This window comes from Haliotis rubra, unplaced genomic scaffold (assembly GCF_003918875.1).
Source record: "Haliotis rubra isolate DU_JTF1 unplaced genomic scaffold, ASM391887v1 Scf340, whole genome shotgun sequence".
Taxonomy (NCBI): Eukaryota; Metazoa; Mollusca; class Gastropoda; order Lepetellida; family Haliotidae; genus Haliotis; species Haliotis rubra.
In genome coordinates, this window is record NW_025767014.1 from 368,705 (window position 1) to 388,505 (window position 19,801).

The 19,801-nt window shown below is 42.9% G+C and overlaps 1 protein-coding gene and 2 long non-coding RNA genes across 3 annotated transcripts; 2 read left to right on the forward strand and 1 right to left on the reverse strand.

The window, feature by feature from the left end:
* LOC124284642 (beta,beta-carotene 15,15'-dioxygenase-like) lies at positions 1–18,735 on the forward strand. Its single transcript, XM_046720747.1, has 11 exons — positions 1–404; positions 3,762–3,859; positions 6,225–6,483; positions 7,151–7,289; positions 7,597–7,738; positions 8,228–8,439; positions 9,549–9,794; positions 10,900–11,002; positions 12,040–12,146; positions 13,407–13,521; positions 18,132–18,735. Exons 2-11 carry the CDS (start codon positions 3,781–3,783, stop codon positions 18,281–18,283), a joined length of 1,554 nt encoding a protein of 517 aa, XP_046576703.1. The 5' UTR covers positions 1–404; positions 3,762–3,780; the 3' UTR covers positions 18,284–18,735.
* LOC124284643 lies at positions 4,658–11,101 on the reverse strand. The gene is made up of 3 exons (XR_006900605.1): positions 11,090–11,101; positions 5,290–5,293; positions 4,658–4,839 (listed from the first exon to the last, which is right to left on the reverse strand). It is a non-coding gene; the product is annotated as an uncharacterized LOC124284643 (long non-coding RNA).
* Positions 15,658–15,897, forward strand: LOC124284644. The gene is made up of 3 exons (XR_006900606.1): positions 15,658–15,696; positions 15,745–15,784; positions 15,834–15,897. It is a non-coding gene; the product is annotated as an uncharacterized LOC124284644 (long non-coding RNA).
* Positions 18,736–19,801: the final 1,066 nt, after the last annotated feature.

Below are 19,801 nucleotides of genomic sequence, written 5' to 3' on the forward strand. Positions count from 1 at the left end.
AAACCAAACTCAGTCAGTCAGTGCTAAAGGGTAGCACAGCAGACCCTGGTAACCAGACTGACAGATACATTGCTAAAACAGGCCTGGGTAAAAACATACTTAATCACTCGTACAAAAACAGGAACATTGGGGGCGAGGAATGTCCGACGTTGTATGGGAATTATTTTAACTGTGTGGGCCCCATATATATTTCATGTTCCTTGCAAATCATTACAGCAACGTTTGTATTTGATATCTATATAGGACAAAAGGATATACACTTTGTACTACAGATATGTTTCATGACCATGGGACGAGTGGTGACGACAGCCAGTTAAGCACACTTCACAGTCGCCCCTGGACAAGAAGTACACCGAGTTTATTCCGTCAGCCGTCAGCCGAGAGACGAAGTCAACTTGAATAGGGTTGGTATCATAATTAATGGCTGTGTGTGTGTGTGTGTGTGTGTGTGTGTGTGTGTGTGTGTGTGTGTTAGAGAAAGAGGACAGGAATGAGGAGGGGGAATGAGTTCATTTTAAGGAGGGGTACCTACTTTGTTCTGGGGAGATAGGGTTAGGTGGGGGCATCAGTTTTGTACATGTACTGGGTGAGGTGGGGGTGGAGTCACTGATTTTGTAAATGAAATGGAGTAGGTAGTGGATGGGCACATTTTTTTTTTCTTGTTGGGGGATTCACATTGTACGTGCTTGCCCATTAAATTCATCATCAACCCATTAGCCATAAATTACGAACGGTCCCTCAGTTGTCGGTAACTGTATACTCTAATTACTCTTAACCAGGGCCTCTTGTCATATACAACTCTACATGTGTATGTACTTGCACCTATCAGTTTCACAGATAGTACTGTCTCAAGGGTTTTGTCACAGTTTAAGTATGTACTTGGATATATAACCGATAGCCAGAAACACCCCTAATCAGTTTAACCACCACAGTTTAAACTGATGGCAAGTTCATTACTCCCACCAAGTGAGTAATTATATACGCATTTGCAATAGACACACATATTTCTATAGACATGTAATTTAAAAAGAAATAATATATTTTAACTGTGGATCAACCCGAAAATCTTTTTACAGTAATATATTCAGACAAACTACTGATAAGACCGGTTTATATTTTGTATGTCCTCTTAAAGAATGTGTTAAAGACTTGCCCTCAGTTCACACGGGTGGTTTCCTGCACTTTTACTTACCCTTTTCTATGGAACCCTAGTACGAACATTGTCGCATTGTCGCGCATTTTAACGTTTTTTGACAATTTAGATGGGTCGACAATCCGACAACGCTACATATTTTGACCTTGAAAGGTGTCGGATTGTCGCCCTTTACAGAATTAGAGATATTATAAAAAAGTAACAATGCGACAAATGGCAGAAGTGTATTATTGTCGCATTGTCGTGTTTTTTGGTTACATTTGAAACTCTGGGCCTATTGGATTATGCTAAGCCGGTTTTGGTTTCTGGAAAACCATGCACTCGATTATGTTGAAACCAAAATCTGGGCTCCGAAACTTCGAAACTATCTCCGAGGCAGGTTTCGCAGTTTCGGTTTCTCTTTCTCTCGGAACAAACATGGCGAAAACCACCACACTGAGCTGCATTTGCAAGCGCCAAGTTCAGCTGATCTAGGTGGCAAAATAGAGCAGCAGTTTCCATAACCAAAATAATGATAAAAATCAACTGAGAACTAGAAAAATATTATTTAAAACCCCAGTCTACTGAACATGACTATTTTATGTAAATTGTATACATATAATTGCTTGTGTAACAGGCGTGGTTTACATTAAACTACCATCGCCCAGTGACAGCTGAGTTGAGCTGACATAGTATGTAGGAACATGATGTTGAACCAACCTTTCTTGGACTTTGCGTTGTGTACTTTTATTTTAACCCAGTTTTCCTACACTTGTAACAGTATAATTACGCACAGCATCTCATTTCTTTATTAATTGTTCATTCTATGATAAAATGACAAAAAATTAACTTCGGCAATGCTGTCATCCAATTCGTTCTACATACATGGTAGCTGAGACATTTTTTGGGAATCCATTTTGAAACCGGATGGTGAAACCATCCACTCGTTTATAAAACTAGAAACTAGTTTCATTTGAAACCATGCATCCGAAACTAGACACTCGTTTATAACAGGAGCAACCAGTTTCAGAAACCAAAACCAGTTTCACAATAATCGAACAGGCCGTTTTTGTTTGTTCTGTAAAGGCGACAACGCAAAACCTTCCCTTTTAGGATTCCATACTTTTCACTATCAGTTTGTTCAAGAGTTCCATTTGGTATCGCGGACTATGTTTCAAAATGCACTATCAGGGCTCTACTAAATTCTAAAGGAAACAAACCAGGGTCAGTAAGCAGAACGCGCCGTGATACGAGGTTTTCACGTGATGTCATATCAACGCTCATTCGTCACCACTCGCCCCTTTCCGTAACCTCCAAGAACAAGAAGACACTATTCGGCTTGTCCCGGAATAACACGAGTTGGTCACGAATGATCAACGCTGATATAGATATGAAGACACTGCACACTGAATATTGATAGTGTTGTTTGCAGGCGCGTAGCAAGGTCAGAGCGATGGCCTTTGTGTTTTAGAGATATTTATTGTGGATGTCGGACGTTTCAACAAAGAAGTAAAATATTTAGTATGATCAGTTCACAAACAACACGTAAAATGTGTACAACAAAGATCTGGGTTAGAAATGACCTTCAGCAACCCATGTTTGACGTAAGAGGCGACTGATGAGCTCGGCAGGTCAGACTCCATGACTTGGTCGACACATGGCATCGTATCCAATTGATGCTCATGCTGTTGATCACCAGATTGTGGGGTCCAGACTGCCGCCAAATAGCTAGAATATTGCTGGGTGCGCCATTAAACAACAAACAAACAAATGTGTACAGCAGAGGAAATATATCATAATTATGATTACTAGATTAGAAAATATGTAATGCAGCCAAGAGGGCTCCAGGGATGCAGGCGCAGTTAATCCCATGATCTCACCTCCGGGTCCTTGTACCCTTCACATGCAGCCCAGAGAATGTGAAGACTCCCCAACACTGCAGCCTTCTGCCTTACTCAGAATGTGAAAAGGACATTGGAAGTAAATGGAAGCGCGGCATTGCCGTGTCCTGAATTTTGTCATGTAACTGATAAGCTGACCATCCCTTGCATAATTTACATATAATTAATTAACTGTTCTCCTTCGATCCACATTTGAAGTTAACGACACTGTTCAAAGGGGCATGCTGTAGTACTATCAATAAAATGATAACTCCTAAACATATCTGATATTCAACACAACGTTTGTGCCAAAGCAGGGCCCATGCAAGTTATACAACTAATGGCAGAGTCAGTTGGTTCCACCTGTATATGATGCGCAGTGATGATGCATAGTCATGACTTCGCTTTAGCAAAAAGTGCACAAAATATCCTCCAAGATTCTGTAGATACCCGTGGATATTGTACAAATGAAGAAAAGATAAGACCAATTTAGTGCATGGTGCAAACACTCCAAACATCATATTCAGCGAAAATCTTATCCGTGGATTCCAGGAAGACATTCGTAACCAACTCCATTCGTGACCAACTCGTGTTATTCCGGGACAAGCCGACTAGCGATGGGGGTTACGGAGAGGGTCGAGTGGTGACGAATGCCCAGGAAGACTCTTCCGCTGTTGCACTGTGTTGTCACTGGGTTTATAGGCATTGTTATAATTCACTTCAATTTTTCTGATGACTCTTTGTTTCAGTGAAAGTTCGTTTGAAACAATGGCAGACAACTTGCCCGGATGGTTAAGTTACACACCCGACGACCAGCTTGAGAACCCGGTGGATACAATAATCATTGGTAAAAATCGTTTTAACTAAACACTCCGGGAACCCTGGACCTATATCTTCGAAGCCCTCTTATAGTCCAGTAAAATTAGTGGAAAAAATCACTGAACCTCCCAAAAATTGGTACAGAAATGGTTTTGTGTTTATATCGTTTACAATAGTTATGTAAACAATATATATAAAGTCCTCCCTTGGATGTTGATGCTAAGTGGCTTTTGGGGAGCAAAAACTATGAAAAAGGTTTTTTTTCAATTATTCTTTTTAATTCTGAAAATAAGTCCACAAAATGGTATAAAATTTTGCAAAACATACAACTGAACCGACAAAATAGTAAATAGTGAAAATTAAAACTGAAAAGAAATTATGACATGAGGTTTGAACTTGGATTTTGGACACTCCAGCACACTGGAAACAAGTTAGTGAGAGTTATCTCCCCTTTGTTTACAATAGATTGAAGTAGCAGAATGGAAAGGAAAGGTTATATCTTTTATAAAACTCTAACTAGACGAGGCTATTCTTAGCCAAATAGATAAAGGATTAAAAAGACAGCTAAAAGCTACAGTTAAAAGAGAGGTGATTCTGCTCCCATAATTATCCCACAGAACTATATGCACCGCGGGCGTGTAAGACGACGCACCTTGGTGATAAATGGGACATTCTGTATCAAGATTTAAACGAACTTGAAGAAACATATGCCAGAATGATAGATTAGGAAAATATGATACCATTTATATTTTCTATGCCATTAATTTAAAAACAGTTTCAAAGGGTGATTGAAGGATAGGTTTGTTCACTTCTAACTTTAACTGGCTGCTACTTATTATTATGTGAGCAGAGTGAGTATGTTTTACGCCGCTTTTAGCAATATTCCAGCAATATCATGGCGGGGGACACCAGAAATGGGCTTCACACATTGTACCCATGTGGGAATCGAACCCGGGTCTTCGTCGTGAGGAGCGAACGCTTTAAGCCCTAGGTTACCCCACTGTCCCCCTTATGTGAGCAGAATTGAGTGAGCCCTTGCAAATATTTAGAGTATTTATATAACTGGTATATTTTTATCTGATTTGAAATAATTTGAAAAACGGACTGAAATCTTCATGAAAAAACTTGAAATTGATTCAGGGGCAGTGGGGTAGCCAAGTGGTTAAAGTATTCGCTCGTCACGCCGAAGACCCGGGTTCGAATCCCCACATGGGTACAATGGGTGAAGCCCATTTCTGGTGTCCGCCGCCGTGATGTTACTGGAATATTGCTAAAAGCGGCGTAAAACCAAACTCAGTCAGTCAGTCGTTCTCCATGATGGAAACTCACAAGATTTGTGAAGAAGTCGGCGTCTGCTGACCAGGCTGAAATCTTTGCTGCTTGGCGGCTGTACAAAAAGGGACAGCTACCCCAGCCCAAGCTGCGCAAATATTTAGAGTATTTATATAACTGGTATACTCTTCTTTTTTATCTGACAATGTGTTCCAGAGTGTATGCCCCAAGTGTGTTTGAATGAACGAATGAGCAGTGTGAAACTCAAATTATGAAGTCTGTGACCAGGCTGAATTATACAAAGAGGGAACAAATGACAATGTGTTGTATGCCCCAAGTGTGTTTGAATTATGAACAGTGTGAACTGAAGTGTGTGAATTATATGAATGTGATGAACGAATGAACTGTGTAAATTATGAATTAATGAACTTGTGTAAATTATGAACGAATGTACTTGCGTAAATTGCCATAATATTAGTTTTGTTAATTATGTGAACTTGTGTTGATTAAATATATGTATTGCCATTTCATGAAAACTTGGCTACATGCTCTATTAATGCTATGCTGATATTATGCTATATGTGTCAATAAATAATGTAAAACCTTTCTAAACTTTTTTTCTGTTCGGCCCATTTGACTTTCACCTCGGCCCTTTTGACTGTACAGAATCACTATCACTGGGTGCATGCAGGGTACCAGGAAGTATCCTGATTATGTTCCGTCTGATGATACATACTGCTTCATTTGTTGAATGAATCCGTGAAGGTCCGGGTTAGAATTGGCCTTCAGTAACCCATGCTTGTCGTAAGAGGCGACTCACGGGATCGGGTGGTCAGGCTCGCTGGCATGGTTGACACATGTTTTCGGTTCACAGTTGTGCAGATCGATTCTCATGCTGTTGATCTCTGGATTGTCTGGTCCAGACTCAATTATTTACAGACCGCCTCAATATGGCTGGAATATTGCTGAGTGCGGCGTGAAACTAAACCCACTCACTCACTCATTTGTTGAATGACCATCGTGTAGTAGGTATTAGATCCACTGTTTATTTCAATGCTGAATTTTTTTTTACAAATTTAAAAAAACCGATGACACTTTATCTTACTATTTTCTTATTCCAGGGAAGATCCCTCAATGGCTGACGGGTACCCTGTACCGGAATGGATCGGGGATGTTCAAGGTAGGGGAGACAACTGTGAATCACCTCTTTGATGGAATGGCTGTCATCCATAAGTTCATCATCAAAGATGGAAAGGTTCAGTATCAGAACAAACTCTTGGACTCGGAGACCCTTGAAAAATGTCTGAAGGCTAATCGACTGGTCGTTGGTCAGTTCGCTACAGCTGCTTACCCAGATCCCTGCAAGAGCATCTTTGCAAGGTACTCTGATGTGGAAGGGTCGATATTAATTAGACAGAATAGACCAACACTGTTCTGTGATTTATATGGAATCCTAAAAGGGACATTGTCGCATTGTTGCCCTCACAAAACAAGCAGAAAGAGGCAAAATTGACCAAAACGCGACATGTGATATTTTAGCCATTTGTCGCTTTGTCGCGCTTTTAATAATTTGTTTCTTCACTGCAGTCTGAAAAACTGACTGACTGAGTATGGTTTTACGCTGTTTTAGCAATGTTCCAGCAATCTCACGGCGGGGGACACCAGAAATGGGCTTCACAAATTGTACCCATGTGGGGAATCGAACCCGGGCCTTCGGCGTGACGAGCCAACGCTTTAACCACTAGGCTATCCCACCGCCCCGGAGTCCGAAAAAGAGTATAAGGAGGGTAAAGTTAAGTTGCATCCTTGACCACATATTTGGACTACCCCAGAGGCTACTTTGTCTGCCATTATTCCGCTATTAGTGCTATCATCTTAGGACCTTAGGGGGGGAGGCCAGGGCAGGGACCAATAGTGATAGTGTAAAGTTTACTTTCCTGATGCTCTGAGAAGACAGTGTGATATCATCTAGTCTTTCCTTCATTCACTGTTCATAATCTACAAGTCATGTGATTTTTTTACACTCATGTCGTGTTTATATTTTAAGGTTTTTATCCTATTTCAACCCGGAAATGACCGACAACACTGCCGTGAACATCGTCCCCCACGGCGACATGCTTCTGGCACTGACAGAAACACCAATCTGCAATATTGTAGATCCCGAGACACTCACAAAGAAGGGAGCGGTATGTGTATCAACGCGTGGTTATGGTCGACAGGGGAACTAGCTCATAACGAATTGACGAAGTCGAGGTGATAGGTTGAGTTCAAACTTCTTTAGTTGGTTATACAGTACATGATAAACCAATATACATGAATGAGGCGAGCGGAGTTCCAGCTCAACCCTAGGGCGGTTCCAACGAGCGGCACTATCCTGCTCGCGGTCGTCCCTACACAGACAGTCGGAATACCAGACTGCTTGACAATAGAGATGTGATCATATGTTCATTTAATGTTATGTAAGATGTCCGTAAGTGGATTTCTCCTTTCCAGATTCCTTTAGACAAACTGGTTGCAGTTCACATCGCAACGGCTCACCCCCACACTGACCCTGACGGCACCATGTACAACCTCGGTACTTCATTTAACCACAAGCAAGCTTACAACATCGTCAAAATACCACCACAAGAAAATGGTAGAGACCCTGATTGACCCAGGGTTCCCTGGTGATGCTAAGTTATCAGTTTGTTGTTGTTGTAGTCTGGTTTGTTTACTATCATAATTATCATCATTATGCATGCTTGAACACGGAAAAGTTTCCTTTTCCTTAAATTAAATATCAGATATGTTAAGATGCAAGAAATGTATGCACTGTTTTTAATGAACTAAGCAAAACCTATAAATTTTAGTTTGTTATAACTGTATTTCCACTAAAAAGGACGGAATCCTAAGAAAACGATCTGTTATGTCTGTCGGTTTGTTACAAACAAGTTCATTATAAACAGAGTTAACTTTTACTCAGATGATGATGGTGCACTCATACCTCTCTACCACAGGAACAAGATCCGAAATAATTAGTGCTTATATTTAGCAAGAGATCAGAACCGATTCATGTGCACGTGCATGTGCTTTCATCGAAATCATTTGCAAAGAAAATTAATGTCATCATCGTCTCTCAATCCAGGGGGAGACAACCCCTTCAGCCGGGCATCCCTGGTGTCAACCTTTCCGTCTCGCTGGAAGGCCAACATTGCCTATAACCACAGCTTTGGAATGTCTGAGAACTACTTTGTAGTTTTGGAACAGACTCTGGTTATTAACATCTTTAAGCTGCCTCTCCTGAAGTTTACCGGAAGTGGATTTGACAGTTGTATGTACAACTATCCGGAGGAAAAGGTTAGACGACTGCCCGCTGAATCATTGTACATACTGACCAGCGTAGAGTTTGTGTTTAAACTAATTCTCATGTAGAGGCACTTCTCATCTGTAGGATTATTAGAAATTTGCTGTCTCTAAATTCAAACCATCATCGTATGTTAAAAAAAGTATCATACTTTAAGGATAACAACTTCTTTATTTATTGTGATGCGACGTTTCGGTATAGCTTGTTATCCCGTTGTCAAGACACTCTTGCTTGACAACGGTATAAGAAGCTTTTCCGAAACAATGCGACGTTTCGGTATAGCTTGTTATCCCGTTATCCAGATAGAGACTATCCCGTTGTCAAGACACTCTTGCTTGACAACGGTATAGGAAGCTATACCGAAACAATGCGACGTTTCGGTATAGTTTGTTATGGCGGCGGTCTGTAAATAAGCGTGTCTGGACCAGAAAATCCAGTGATCAACATCATGAGCACCGATCTACGCTAATGGGATACGATGACATGTGTCAAGCAAGTCATTGAGCCTGACCACCCATCCCGTTAGTCGCCTCTTACGACAAGCATGGGTTACTGTAGACCAATTCTTACCCGGATTTTCGCTGGTTCCCAAATATTAGGAATGTTTCATCATAACATTAATTAGTTCCATGTATACACAATGGTACTAATACATAAGGGAATGAACGAGTACTGTACCAGACAATCCGCTGGACAACATCATGAGCATCGATCTACTAGATTCAGATACGATGACATGTGTCAACAACACAGCGAACCTGACCACCCGATCCCGTTAGTCGCCTCTTACGACAAGCATGGGTTCCTGAAGACCAATTCTAACTCTTCACGGGCCGTCAGCAAATGACTTCATGTAAACATGGTCACAAACTGCTTTTGTCATGGTCATCTTTTCCCACCTTGGTCTTTTCAGATTAACTCACTCACTCACTCGAGCCTCATTTGATGTTGAGTGAGTCAGCTCAGGTAGTTAGTAGTGGCAAACCTCTGAGGCTTTCCTAACGAATGAAATTACGGATCAAACTGACACAGTTCCTTGAAATGGCATTTAATAAGAGTTTGCACCAGAATCTTAAATTTATGCATCCATTTTTTACCACAGGCTCTTATCCATCTTGCCCGGCGGTCAGACGGAAAGACGCTAACAACTCGATACACTGCCGACGCCCTCTTCTGCTTCCACTTCATCAACAGCTATGAAGACGACGGCCACATCGTCATGGACTTATGTGCTTATGATGATGGGGGTGTTGTACGTGACGTTTATATTAAGGATCTCAAGGAAGGGGTCTTCTCACAATTTTATGCCACAGTGAGGCGCTATGTACTTCCTCTTGACGTCGAGAAGGTAATTCAAGTTGCTTAGCCACTTGGTAAATCAGTGGTTTATATTTTACATGTAAGTTTGGATATTATTGCGGAGATGTAGATTTGACGTATCAATTTGTGCGACTGTAAGACACGTATCCTACATGTAAGCATCAAAAAGGGATTCTTTTTCTTATATAAAATTTATCTTTTATTAATGACACACACAAGTACGCTGTCAGATACGTCAGCTGTATTATGTCAGATAGAGACGGTGTGTGTAACCTCTTGATGTCGAGATGACAGATACGTCAGCTGTATTATGCCAGATAGAGACGGTATGTGTAACCTCTTGATGTCGAGGTGACAGATACGTCAGCTGTATTATGCCAGATAGAGACGGTATGTGTAACCTCTTGATGTCGAGATGACAATTCATCCTGATTGGCCATTCAGTTTCACAGTGGTTAATGTTCACACATATTCTTCCGGAAAATTATTGCAAAGTTTGATATGAAAGATCTCCATATGGAAATGACAAGATATATCTACTGTTACCCAATCAGATGCTGTTAGGTTTGGCTTGGTTGTGTAACAATATTCCAACAATGTTACGGCTGTCTGTAAATGATCTAGTCTGGACCAGACAATCCAGTGATAAACATCATGAGAATCAATCTGTGCAAAGGAGATATGATGACATATCAACCAATTCAGCGAGCCTGGCCACCCGATCCCTCTTACGACAAGCATGGGTTGCTGAACACCATGTCTGTGGATAAACACCATGTCTGATATATATTATGTTCATATTGAATTGACATGATAACATAACCATTTGTCAGTTAGTGTTAGATCCGTATCATACACATATACAGCAATAAGGATTCTAATTCTGAGTGAAGTTGGATGGGTTGCTAAAGACCATCTCTGACCCGGATCTTCCTGGGTTTGATGCTGTTAGAGGTGTATCATACACATATACAGCAAAAGGTATTTTTATTTTGAGTGAAGTTGGATGGGTTGGTAAAGACCCTCTCTGACCCGGATCTTCCCGGGTTTGATGCTGTTAGACGTGTATCATACACATATACAGCAAAAGGTATTTTTATTTTGAGTGAAGTTGGATTTCTTAAACCACACAGGCAGAGAGCGGCAAGAACCTGGTGACTCTGGCAGACACCACGGCTACAGCTGTCAAACAGGCGGACGGCTCCATCTTGTGTACCCCTGACTACATCACAGGAGGTGGGTTGTACATTGGTGGATTTAGCTAGTATTGGTTAGGGTATTTGTTTGATGTAGTTTTTTGGTTTGCGCTGGTACCATAAGTACGTTTGGATTTGAAGGTTGTCATGGTTTTAGCATGTGAGTGTTGTAGAAGTTGATGCTTTGAACACTTTTTGGTTGTTGTTTCTTTGCCAAACATTTGCTTGTATGTTTATGACAGACACTATATCTGGTATGCCTCCTATAAACAACTGGAGAAAATTGGGGATGTTATTTTACATTATTTGGATGAAGATCAAAATCACTTGGTAGACCTCGACGTTAAGTAAAAATGGTGTGCTTGGGTATTTATGAATGGAATTCGAAAGCCCACGTATGATTGATATGCATACTGTTACGGTTTAGAAATTACAGAGAAATAGGGCTTGTTTGGCCCCTTTAACCCTTTAAGAGGTTACAATGAATGAAAGTACAGATTTCCAATACAATTCATGTGAGTCACAAATCTAACATATAGTAACTCACCAAAGTCTTGATATTTCAAAAGATGTACTGATTGGAGATTGTTCAATGTAGACGAGACTTCTTGAGCGCTCGGTTTTGGAACGTTGATGTTAGCAGACAGATGACCGTAAATATAAAGATGTAGTCCCTCATACATCAAGCATCCCTTATATACACCTATTATACAGTTTTAGTGAATTCTAACAAAACCATACCACACTTCGACCATCCAGAAATTTCTCATAGCTTCAGCATCCTACCGGAAGCAAAACAAAGGGGAAGTAAGTCCCGAGCCCACTCTCAACAGGTGTAAAGACACAGTCAAGGTTCGAGTTCAAATCCACACTCAGCTCTTTATACCTTTGGACCCATAATAACCAAAAGTTAATCAATGTGACATTTTAACAACTGAAACACCCCCCCTTAACAATACGGTTATCAAACTATCCACTGGATGAAGGTTGAATGATTCAGACGTCCACCACCGCATCAGGCTTTGCTGTAGATAACACACTGTCCTTCATCGTACATTTCATTGTGATATTTTCCAGATGCATCCAATGGCATAAGAATGGACCTACCCAGAATCAACTATTCCTACAACGCAAAGAAGTACAGATACTGCTATGGAACTGAATTATTGACAGACAAACCAATGGTGACACACTTTGAACTGGAAATCCACGAATAATGTAGAACAGTACCAGAAATGATGTTAAGTCCAGAGGTTGTGTGCCATCCTTATTTCACTCGCCCACAATATTTGAAACTAAACTTAGTTGCACATGCTGTCTAAATTTTAAATTGGAAACAAAATAAATTGGTGCATTTGCAATTGGTTCAGAATTATAATTCTCAGATGCTTCTAATCAAAAGGATGGGTGTGGGTGTGGGGGGGAGGCGGGGGAGGGTGTGGTTATGAGCGGAAGGTCGCGGGTTCGATCCCCGACCGCGTCATACCATAAAACGTTAAAATATGGTACTTGTTAGTCCCTGCCTGGCGCTCGTCATTAATGCGTACAACAAGGACTTGTCGGCTCGGATTCAGTATAATGTGTCATGCTTCACTGCGGCATGGCATCTCAGTGGGCTAGCACTATAAAACCAGCTTAAGTCTGGGCTAGTACAAGCAGCCGCACATACACATACACACGCATGCACGTCGTCATATGAGCGAAATATTCTCAAGCACGACGTTAAACCCAATTTCACCTCACCTCACCTCAGTATTATGAAATTTACGCTTAGTAGTGCATTCATTACTGTTAAATATGCATAGTATAACGGAGAGTTTTTTCAGTGTGATACAATTTAGTATCATACAGAAATGTTTGTTTAATTTCTTAAATATATTTCATGTGATACTTGTCCATATTTCATTTGCAAGAGGGGGCGGTGGGGAAGCGTAATGGTTACAGCGTTGGCTTGTCACGGTGAATGACCCCGGTTCGATTCCCCAGATAGGCTCGATGTGTGAAGCTTATTTCTTGTTTCCCCGCCGTGGTATTGATGGAATATTGCTCTAAGCGGCGTAAAACCATACTCACTCACTTGTTTGCATAATCAGTTTGTTTTGTTTTGGTTTTTTTGCAAGTTCTGTCTTGTTTTGCCCCCTTGGAATGCCAGGTAACAATGGGTTGCCAGCAACCAGTGTGTCATGAGAGACAACTGGTCTGAGCCCACTTGCACAAAGCGATCTTAGCGCTACAACTATCTTCAGCCTATGTTGGAGAATGGGAGTTACAATCATTGTAGCGCTAAGATCGCTTTGTGCATGTGGGCCCTGATAGTCGGGCAGCTGGACTTAGTGTTATACACAGGATAATACTCGGGCAATGTGCATTGTCTTTCAGTCGCTTGCATTTTGTTGAATGCAGATTATAACAATGAAAGCAACAATGATACTCTGTGGTTTCAGCTGACCAAAGTGGACATGAAGACGAAGACCTGTGTCTATTGGAATGCAGAGGAGGAAGAAATGGCCGGTGAACCTGTGTTCATAGAGAGGCCAGGGGCAACCGAGGAGGACGATGGTATGTGTCCATCACATATATCGGGTGGAATCAGGATAGGATGGGCTCCTTGGAGAGGGTCTTCCTATCTGGATATATGCGAGCAAGATTTGTGTATCGTCGGGTAATCTCAGCTGTCCTTCAGCTTCGGACCCGTGAAGATCCTGGATTGAACCCGGGTTCTGTTTCTTGTAGAATCTAGTAGGGAAGGGTCATTTTGTAGTGGAGGGGTTTGGGGGTGGGGTTTGGGGGTGATTTGATGAGGTTTGTCATAGATCTCTCGCTGTTGGACACAAGAGAGAGGGTTGAGGTTCGTGATAGGCCTCTCACTGTTGGACACAAAAGAGAGGGGTGCGATGGTCCTTGTTGGACACAAGGGAGATGGGTCTCACTGTTGGACACAAAGAGAGGGCGAGGTTTGTGATGGGTCTCTCACTGTTGGACACAAAAGAGAGGGGTGCTGTTTGTGATGGGCCTCTCACTGTTGGACACAAGAGAGAGGGGTGACGTTTGTGATAGATCTCTCACTGTTGGACACAAGAGAGTGTTGAGGTTTGTGATGAGTTTTTCACTGATGGACACAAGAGAAAGGGTTGAGGTTTGTGATGGGTCTCTCACTGTTGAAATACAAGAGAGAGGGGTGACGTTTGTGGTAGATCTCTCACTGTTGGACACAAGAGAGTGTTGAGGTTTGTGATGGGTCTCTCACTGTTGGACACAAGAGAGAGGTTTGAGGTTTGTGATGGGTCTCTCACTGTTGGACACAAGAGAGAAGGGTGAGGTTTGTGATGGGCCTCTCACTGTTGGACACAAGAGAGGGTTGAGGTTTGTGATGGGTCTCTCACTGTTGGACACAAGAGAGAAGGGTGAGGTTTGTGATGGGCCTCTCACTGATGGACACAAGAGAGAAGGGCGAGGTTTGTGATGGGTCTCTCACTGATGGACACAAGAGAGAGGGGTGCGGTTTGTGATGGGTCTCTCACTGTTGGACACAAGAGAGAGGGGTGAGGTTTGTGATGGGTCTCTCACTGTTGGACACAAGAGAGAGGGGTGATGTTTGTGATGGGTCTCTCACTGTTGGACACAAGAGAGAGGGGTGAGGTTTGTGATGGGTCTCTCACTGTTGAAATACAAGAGAGAGGGGTGACGTTTGTGATGGGTCTCTCACTGTTGAAATACAAGAGAGAGGGGTGACGTTTGTGGTAGATCTCTCACTGATGGACACAAGAGAGTGTTGAGGTTTGTGATGAGTTTTTTACTGATGGACACAAGAGAGAAGGGTGAGGTTCGTGATGGGTCTCTCACTGATGGACACAAGGGGGAGGGTTGAGGTTTATGATAGGTCTCTCACTGTTGGACACAAGAGAGAGGGGTGAGTTTATGATGGGTCTCTCACTGTTGGACACAACAGAGAGGGGTGCGGTTTGTGATGGGTCTCTCACTGTTGGACACAAGAGAGAGGGGTGAGGTTTGTGATGGGTCTCTCACTGTTGAAATACAAGAGAGAGGGGTGACGTTTGTGATAGATCTCTCACTGATGGACACAAGAGAGTGTTGAGGTTTGTGATGGGTCTCTCACCGTTGTACACGAGAGAGAGGGTTGAGGTTTGTGATAGATCTCTCACTGTTGGACACAAGAGAGTGTTGAGGTTTGTGATGAGTTTTTCACTGATGGACACAAGAGAGAAGGGTGAGGTTCGTGATGGGCCTCTCACTGATGGACACAAGAGAGGGTTGAGGTTTGTGATGGGTCTCTCTCACTGTTGGACACAAGAGAGAAGGGGTGGGTTTGTGATGGGCCTCTCACTGATGGACACAAGAGAGGGTGAGGTTTGGATGGGTCTCTCACTGTTGGACACAAGAGAGGGGTGAGGTTTGTGATGGGTCTCTCACTGTTGGACACAAGAGAGAGGGGTGAGGTTTGTGATGGGCCTCTCACTGTTGGAAACACAAGAGAGGGGTGAGGTTTGTGATGATGGGTCTCTCACTGTTGGACACAAGAGAGGGGTGAGGTTTTAGATAGATCTCTCACTGTTGGACACAAGAGAGATGGTTGAGGTTTGTGATGAGTTTTTCACTGTTGGACACAAGAGAGAGGGTGTGGTTTGTGATGGGTCCCTCACTGTTGGACACAAGGGAGAGGGGTGAAGCTTTGTGATGGGTCTCTCACTGTTGGACACAAGAGAGAGGGGTGAGGTTTGTGATGGGTCTCAATTGCTGTTGGACACAAGAGAGAAGGGTGAGGTTTGTGATGGGTCTCTCACTGTTGGACACAAGAGAGAGGGTGAGGTTTGTCAGTGATGGGTCTCTCACTGTTGGACACAAGAGAGAAGGGTGAGGTTTGTGATGGGTCTCTCACTGTTGGACACAAGAGAGAGGGTTGAGGTTTGTGATGGGTCTCTCACTGTTCTGGACACAAGAGAGGGGTGCGGTTTGTGTTTGTGATGGGTCACTCACTCACTGTTGGACACAAAGAGAGAGGGTGTGGGTTTGATGGGTCTCACTGTTGGACACAAAGAGACTGTTTGTGATGGTCTCTCACTGTTGGACACAAGGGAGAGGGGTGAGGTTTGTGATGGGTCTCTCACTGTTGGACACAAGAGAGAGGGGGTGAGGTTTGTGATGGGTCTCTTCACAAGAGAGAGGGGGTGACGTGATGATAGGTCAGTGTGGATGGTCTCTCACTGTTGAAATACAAGAGAGAGGGGTGACGTTTGTGATAGATCTCTCACTGTTGGACACAAGAGAGAGTGTTGAGGTTTGTGATGATTTTCACTGATGGACACAAGAGAGAGGGTTGAGGTTTGTGATGGGTCTCTCACTGATGGACACACAAGAGAGGGGTGAGGTTTGTGATGGGTCTCTCACTGTTGGACACAAAGAGAGGGTTGAGGTTTGTGATGGGTCTCTCACTGTTGGACACAAGAGAGAGGGTGTTGAGGTTTGTGATGGGTCTCTCACTGTTGGACACAAGAGAGGGTTGAGGTTTGTGATGGGTCTCTCACTGTTGGACACAAGAGAGAGAGGGTTTGAGGTTTGTGATGGGTCTCTCACTGTTGGACACAAGAGAGAAGGGTGAGGTTTGTGATGGGCCTCTCACTGTTGGACACAAGAGAGAAGGGTGAGGTTTATGATGGGCCTCTCACTGTTGGACACAAGAGATGGTTGAGGTTTGTGATGGGTCTCTCACTGTTGGACACAAGAGAGGGGCGAGGTTTGTGATGGGTCTCTCACTGATGGACACAAGAGAGAGGGGTGCGGTTTGTGATGGGTCTCTCACTGTTGGACACAAGGGAGAGGGGTGATGTTTGTGATGGGTCTCTCACTGTTGGACACAAGAGAGAGGGGTGAGGTTTGTGATGGGTCTCTCACTGTTGAAATACAAGAGAGAGGGGTGACGTTTGTGATGGGTCTCTCACTGTTGAAATACAAGAGAGAGGGGTGACGTTTGTGATAGATCTCTCACTGATGGACACAAGAGAGTGTTGAGGTTTGTGATGAGTTTTTCACTGATGGACACAAGAGAGAAGGGTGAGGTTCGTGATGGGTCTCTCACTGATGGACACAAGGGGGAGGGTTGAGGTTTATGATAGGTCTCTCACTGTTGGACACAAGAGAGAGGGGTGAGGTTTGTGATGGGTCTCTCACTGTTGGACACAAGAGAGAGGGGTGAGGTTTGTGATGGGTCTCTCACTGTTGGACACAAGAGAGGGTTGAGGTTTGTGATGGGTCTCTCACTGTTGGACACAAGAGAGAGGGTGAGGTTTGTGATGGGTCTCTCACTGTTGGACACAAGAGAGAGGGGTGAGGTTTGTGATGGGTCTCTCACTGTTGGACACAAGAGAGGGTTGAGGTTTGTTGTTTGTGATGGGTCTCTCACTGTTGGACACAAGAGAGGGTTGAGGTTTGTGATGGGTCTCTCACTGATGGACACACGAGAGAGAGGGGTGACGTTTGTGATGGGTCTCTCACTTTTGGACACAAGAGAGAGGGGTGAGGTTTGTGATGGGTCTCTCACTGTTGGACACAAGAGAGAGGGTTGAGGTTTGTGATGGGTCTCTCACCGTTGTACACGAGAGAGAGAGTTGAGGTTTGTGATGGGTTTCTCACTGTTGGACACAAGAGAGAGGGGTGAGGTTTATGATGGGTCTCTCACTGTTGGACACAAGAGAGAGGGTTGAGGTTCGTGATAGGTCTCTCACTGATGGACACAAGAGAGAGGGGTGAGGTTTGTGATAGGTCTGTCAGTGTTGGACACAAGAGAGAGGGTTGAGGTTCGTGATAGGTCTCTCAGTGATGGACACAAGAAAGAGGGGAGAGGTTTGTGATTGGCCTGCCACTGGCGGACACAGTAGGGAGGGGTGCGGTTTGTGATTGATCTGTCACTGGTGAACCAAAATATTTGCAGTGTGACCTGAAATGTCGTTTGAATTCATTGCAACTGGCGCCATATTCTTCAGGTTTGCCTACTTGTAGCTTGAAATATTGTTTGCACATTAAGAAGGCAATCAAAACAAAATTTACGAATAATTGTATAATACACATTTCAGATTTGATCTCATTTAACATTTTGAAATTAATTGGTATACATAAACCAAAGTATCATTTAACCAAGTATTGCATTGTTTCAGGCATAATCCTGTCCCCTGTCCTCCCTACAAAACCTGGACGCCAGGCCTTCCTCCTGGTGCTTGATGGGAAGACATTCAAGGAGCTGGCCAGAGCAGTGACGCCCCCTGGTGTCAAGATGCCAATCACCTTCCACGGGTCGTTCATACCCTGAGGGGAAGTGGAACGAAATATACCCCTATGGCATTGGCTAGAACTGGGACGGGTAACCCGGATACCAGGGACGGGTGGGTAATGAGTTGGACCCGGTACCCATCTCAATACCCGGACCCGTTATGATCATGTGACTAATAGATTAAACAATGTCATATGCTATTCTTTCATGATTTAAAGGTGGTAATGGCTTTGAACATATCTAGACATAATTACAGTCACCTCTTTTGAATATAATGCATAGTTGGGATATTGAAAAACTCAATACTTTAGCCTCCGGGCTGAAGTATATTTCGCTTTTTCTTACAACTTTGATGTCAGGAATTAACATAACCGGTATCCGGGTAGGGTAGGTTAATAGCGGGCGGGGTACCCGGGTAGAATATATAGACCCGTCCCAGCCCTTGCATTGGCAACCACATTTGGTATTGATGATATAAACTTTTCTTCACAGTAGGATGTTGGCATCTTGTCCGTTTTGTCCAACTGAAAAGGATAGCTTGAAAGCATTACTTTGTTGGTATTTGTTATTTTGTTATAGTATGACCAAAAACTATTGAGAATTTTAGGAATATGTTTAATTGGATTTCTAGTATAAACAACCTTGACCAGCTATCAAGTGCTTGGTTTCGTTCAAGAGAGACAACTCCGTTAATCCTTTTTCATTAGTTTGTGAAGAGTTATCCCCCTTTGTTTACTTGCTAGCAGACGACATTTTCAGTGATCCTCAGTATGAATGATTAAGAGAAGAGGAAGTTGATTTTAGAGTATTATAACAAGGACATCAGATCAGCTAAAGTTATTTCAAGTAGAACAGGCATCCCTTTTGTCCACTGTTTATCGTGTTTTGAAAAATATTGCAAATGGATATGGAATTGAGCACCAGGGAGGTGCAGGTAGGCCCAGAAAATTGACTGTCGGTGACAGGAGGCGGCTAGATATTCTTGTTTCTAAAAACAAACGAAGGAGTTTAGAAAACTTAAGGCTGGATATGATTGATAGAGGAACTGTGGCTGTCTGTAAGGAGACAATTAGAACTGAGCTGCATGCAATGGGTTGGCAGAAAAGTCGAGGAATTCCATCAATGATCATGAAACCTGAACAAAAGGAGCGAAGGTCGAACTGGTGCTTACAGCATAGACATTTTAACTGGGACAATGTGATTTTCTCAGATGAAAGTTCTGTGTGGCTGATTCCTAATACACTGAAATTATGGACCAAACAAACTGAAAACCTTTGTATCAGCGCCGAAAATACAGTCCGAAATTTAACGTGTGGGATGGCATATCTGTGTTAGGGGCAACTCAACATCTGCTGTGAACATTGCATGGATCTCTACATCGAAGTTCACATACTATTTTCCTGTCCAAAATATTCTGCTCTCCGAATGAAATATTTACCTTGGTTAACCTCTGTTGTGCCAAACAAATGTAACTCCATCAAACTTATTCTTCACAAAATCCACAAACAATCAAATTACTATCATTATATTTGAAGCATGTATTTAATGCATGCCGTT

Coding starts and splice junctions, on each gene's coding strand:
- LOC124284642 (XM_046720747.1), top strand. CDS start 3,781: ATGGCAGACAACTTGCCCGGATGGTTAAGTTACACACCCGACGACCAG. Junction 7,290..7,596: donor CACTCACAAAGAAGGGAGCG/GTATGTGTATCA, acceptor TCTCCTTTCCAG/ATTCCTTTAGACAAACTGGT. Junction 12,147..13,406: donor TATTGACAGACAAACCAATG/GTGACACACTTT, acceptor CTGTGGTTTCAG/CTGACCAAAGTGGACATGAA.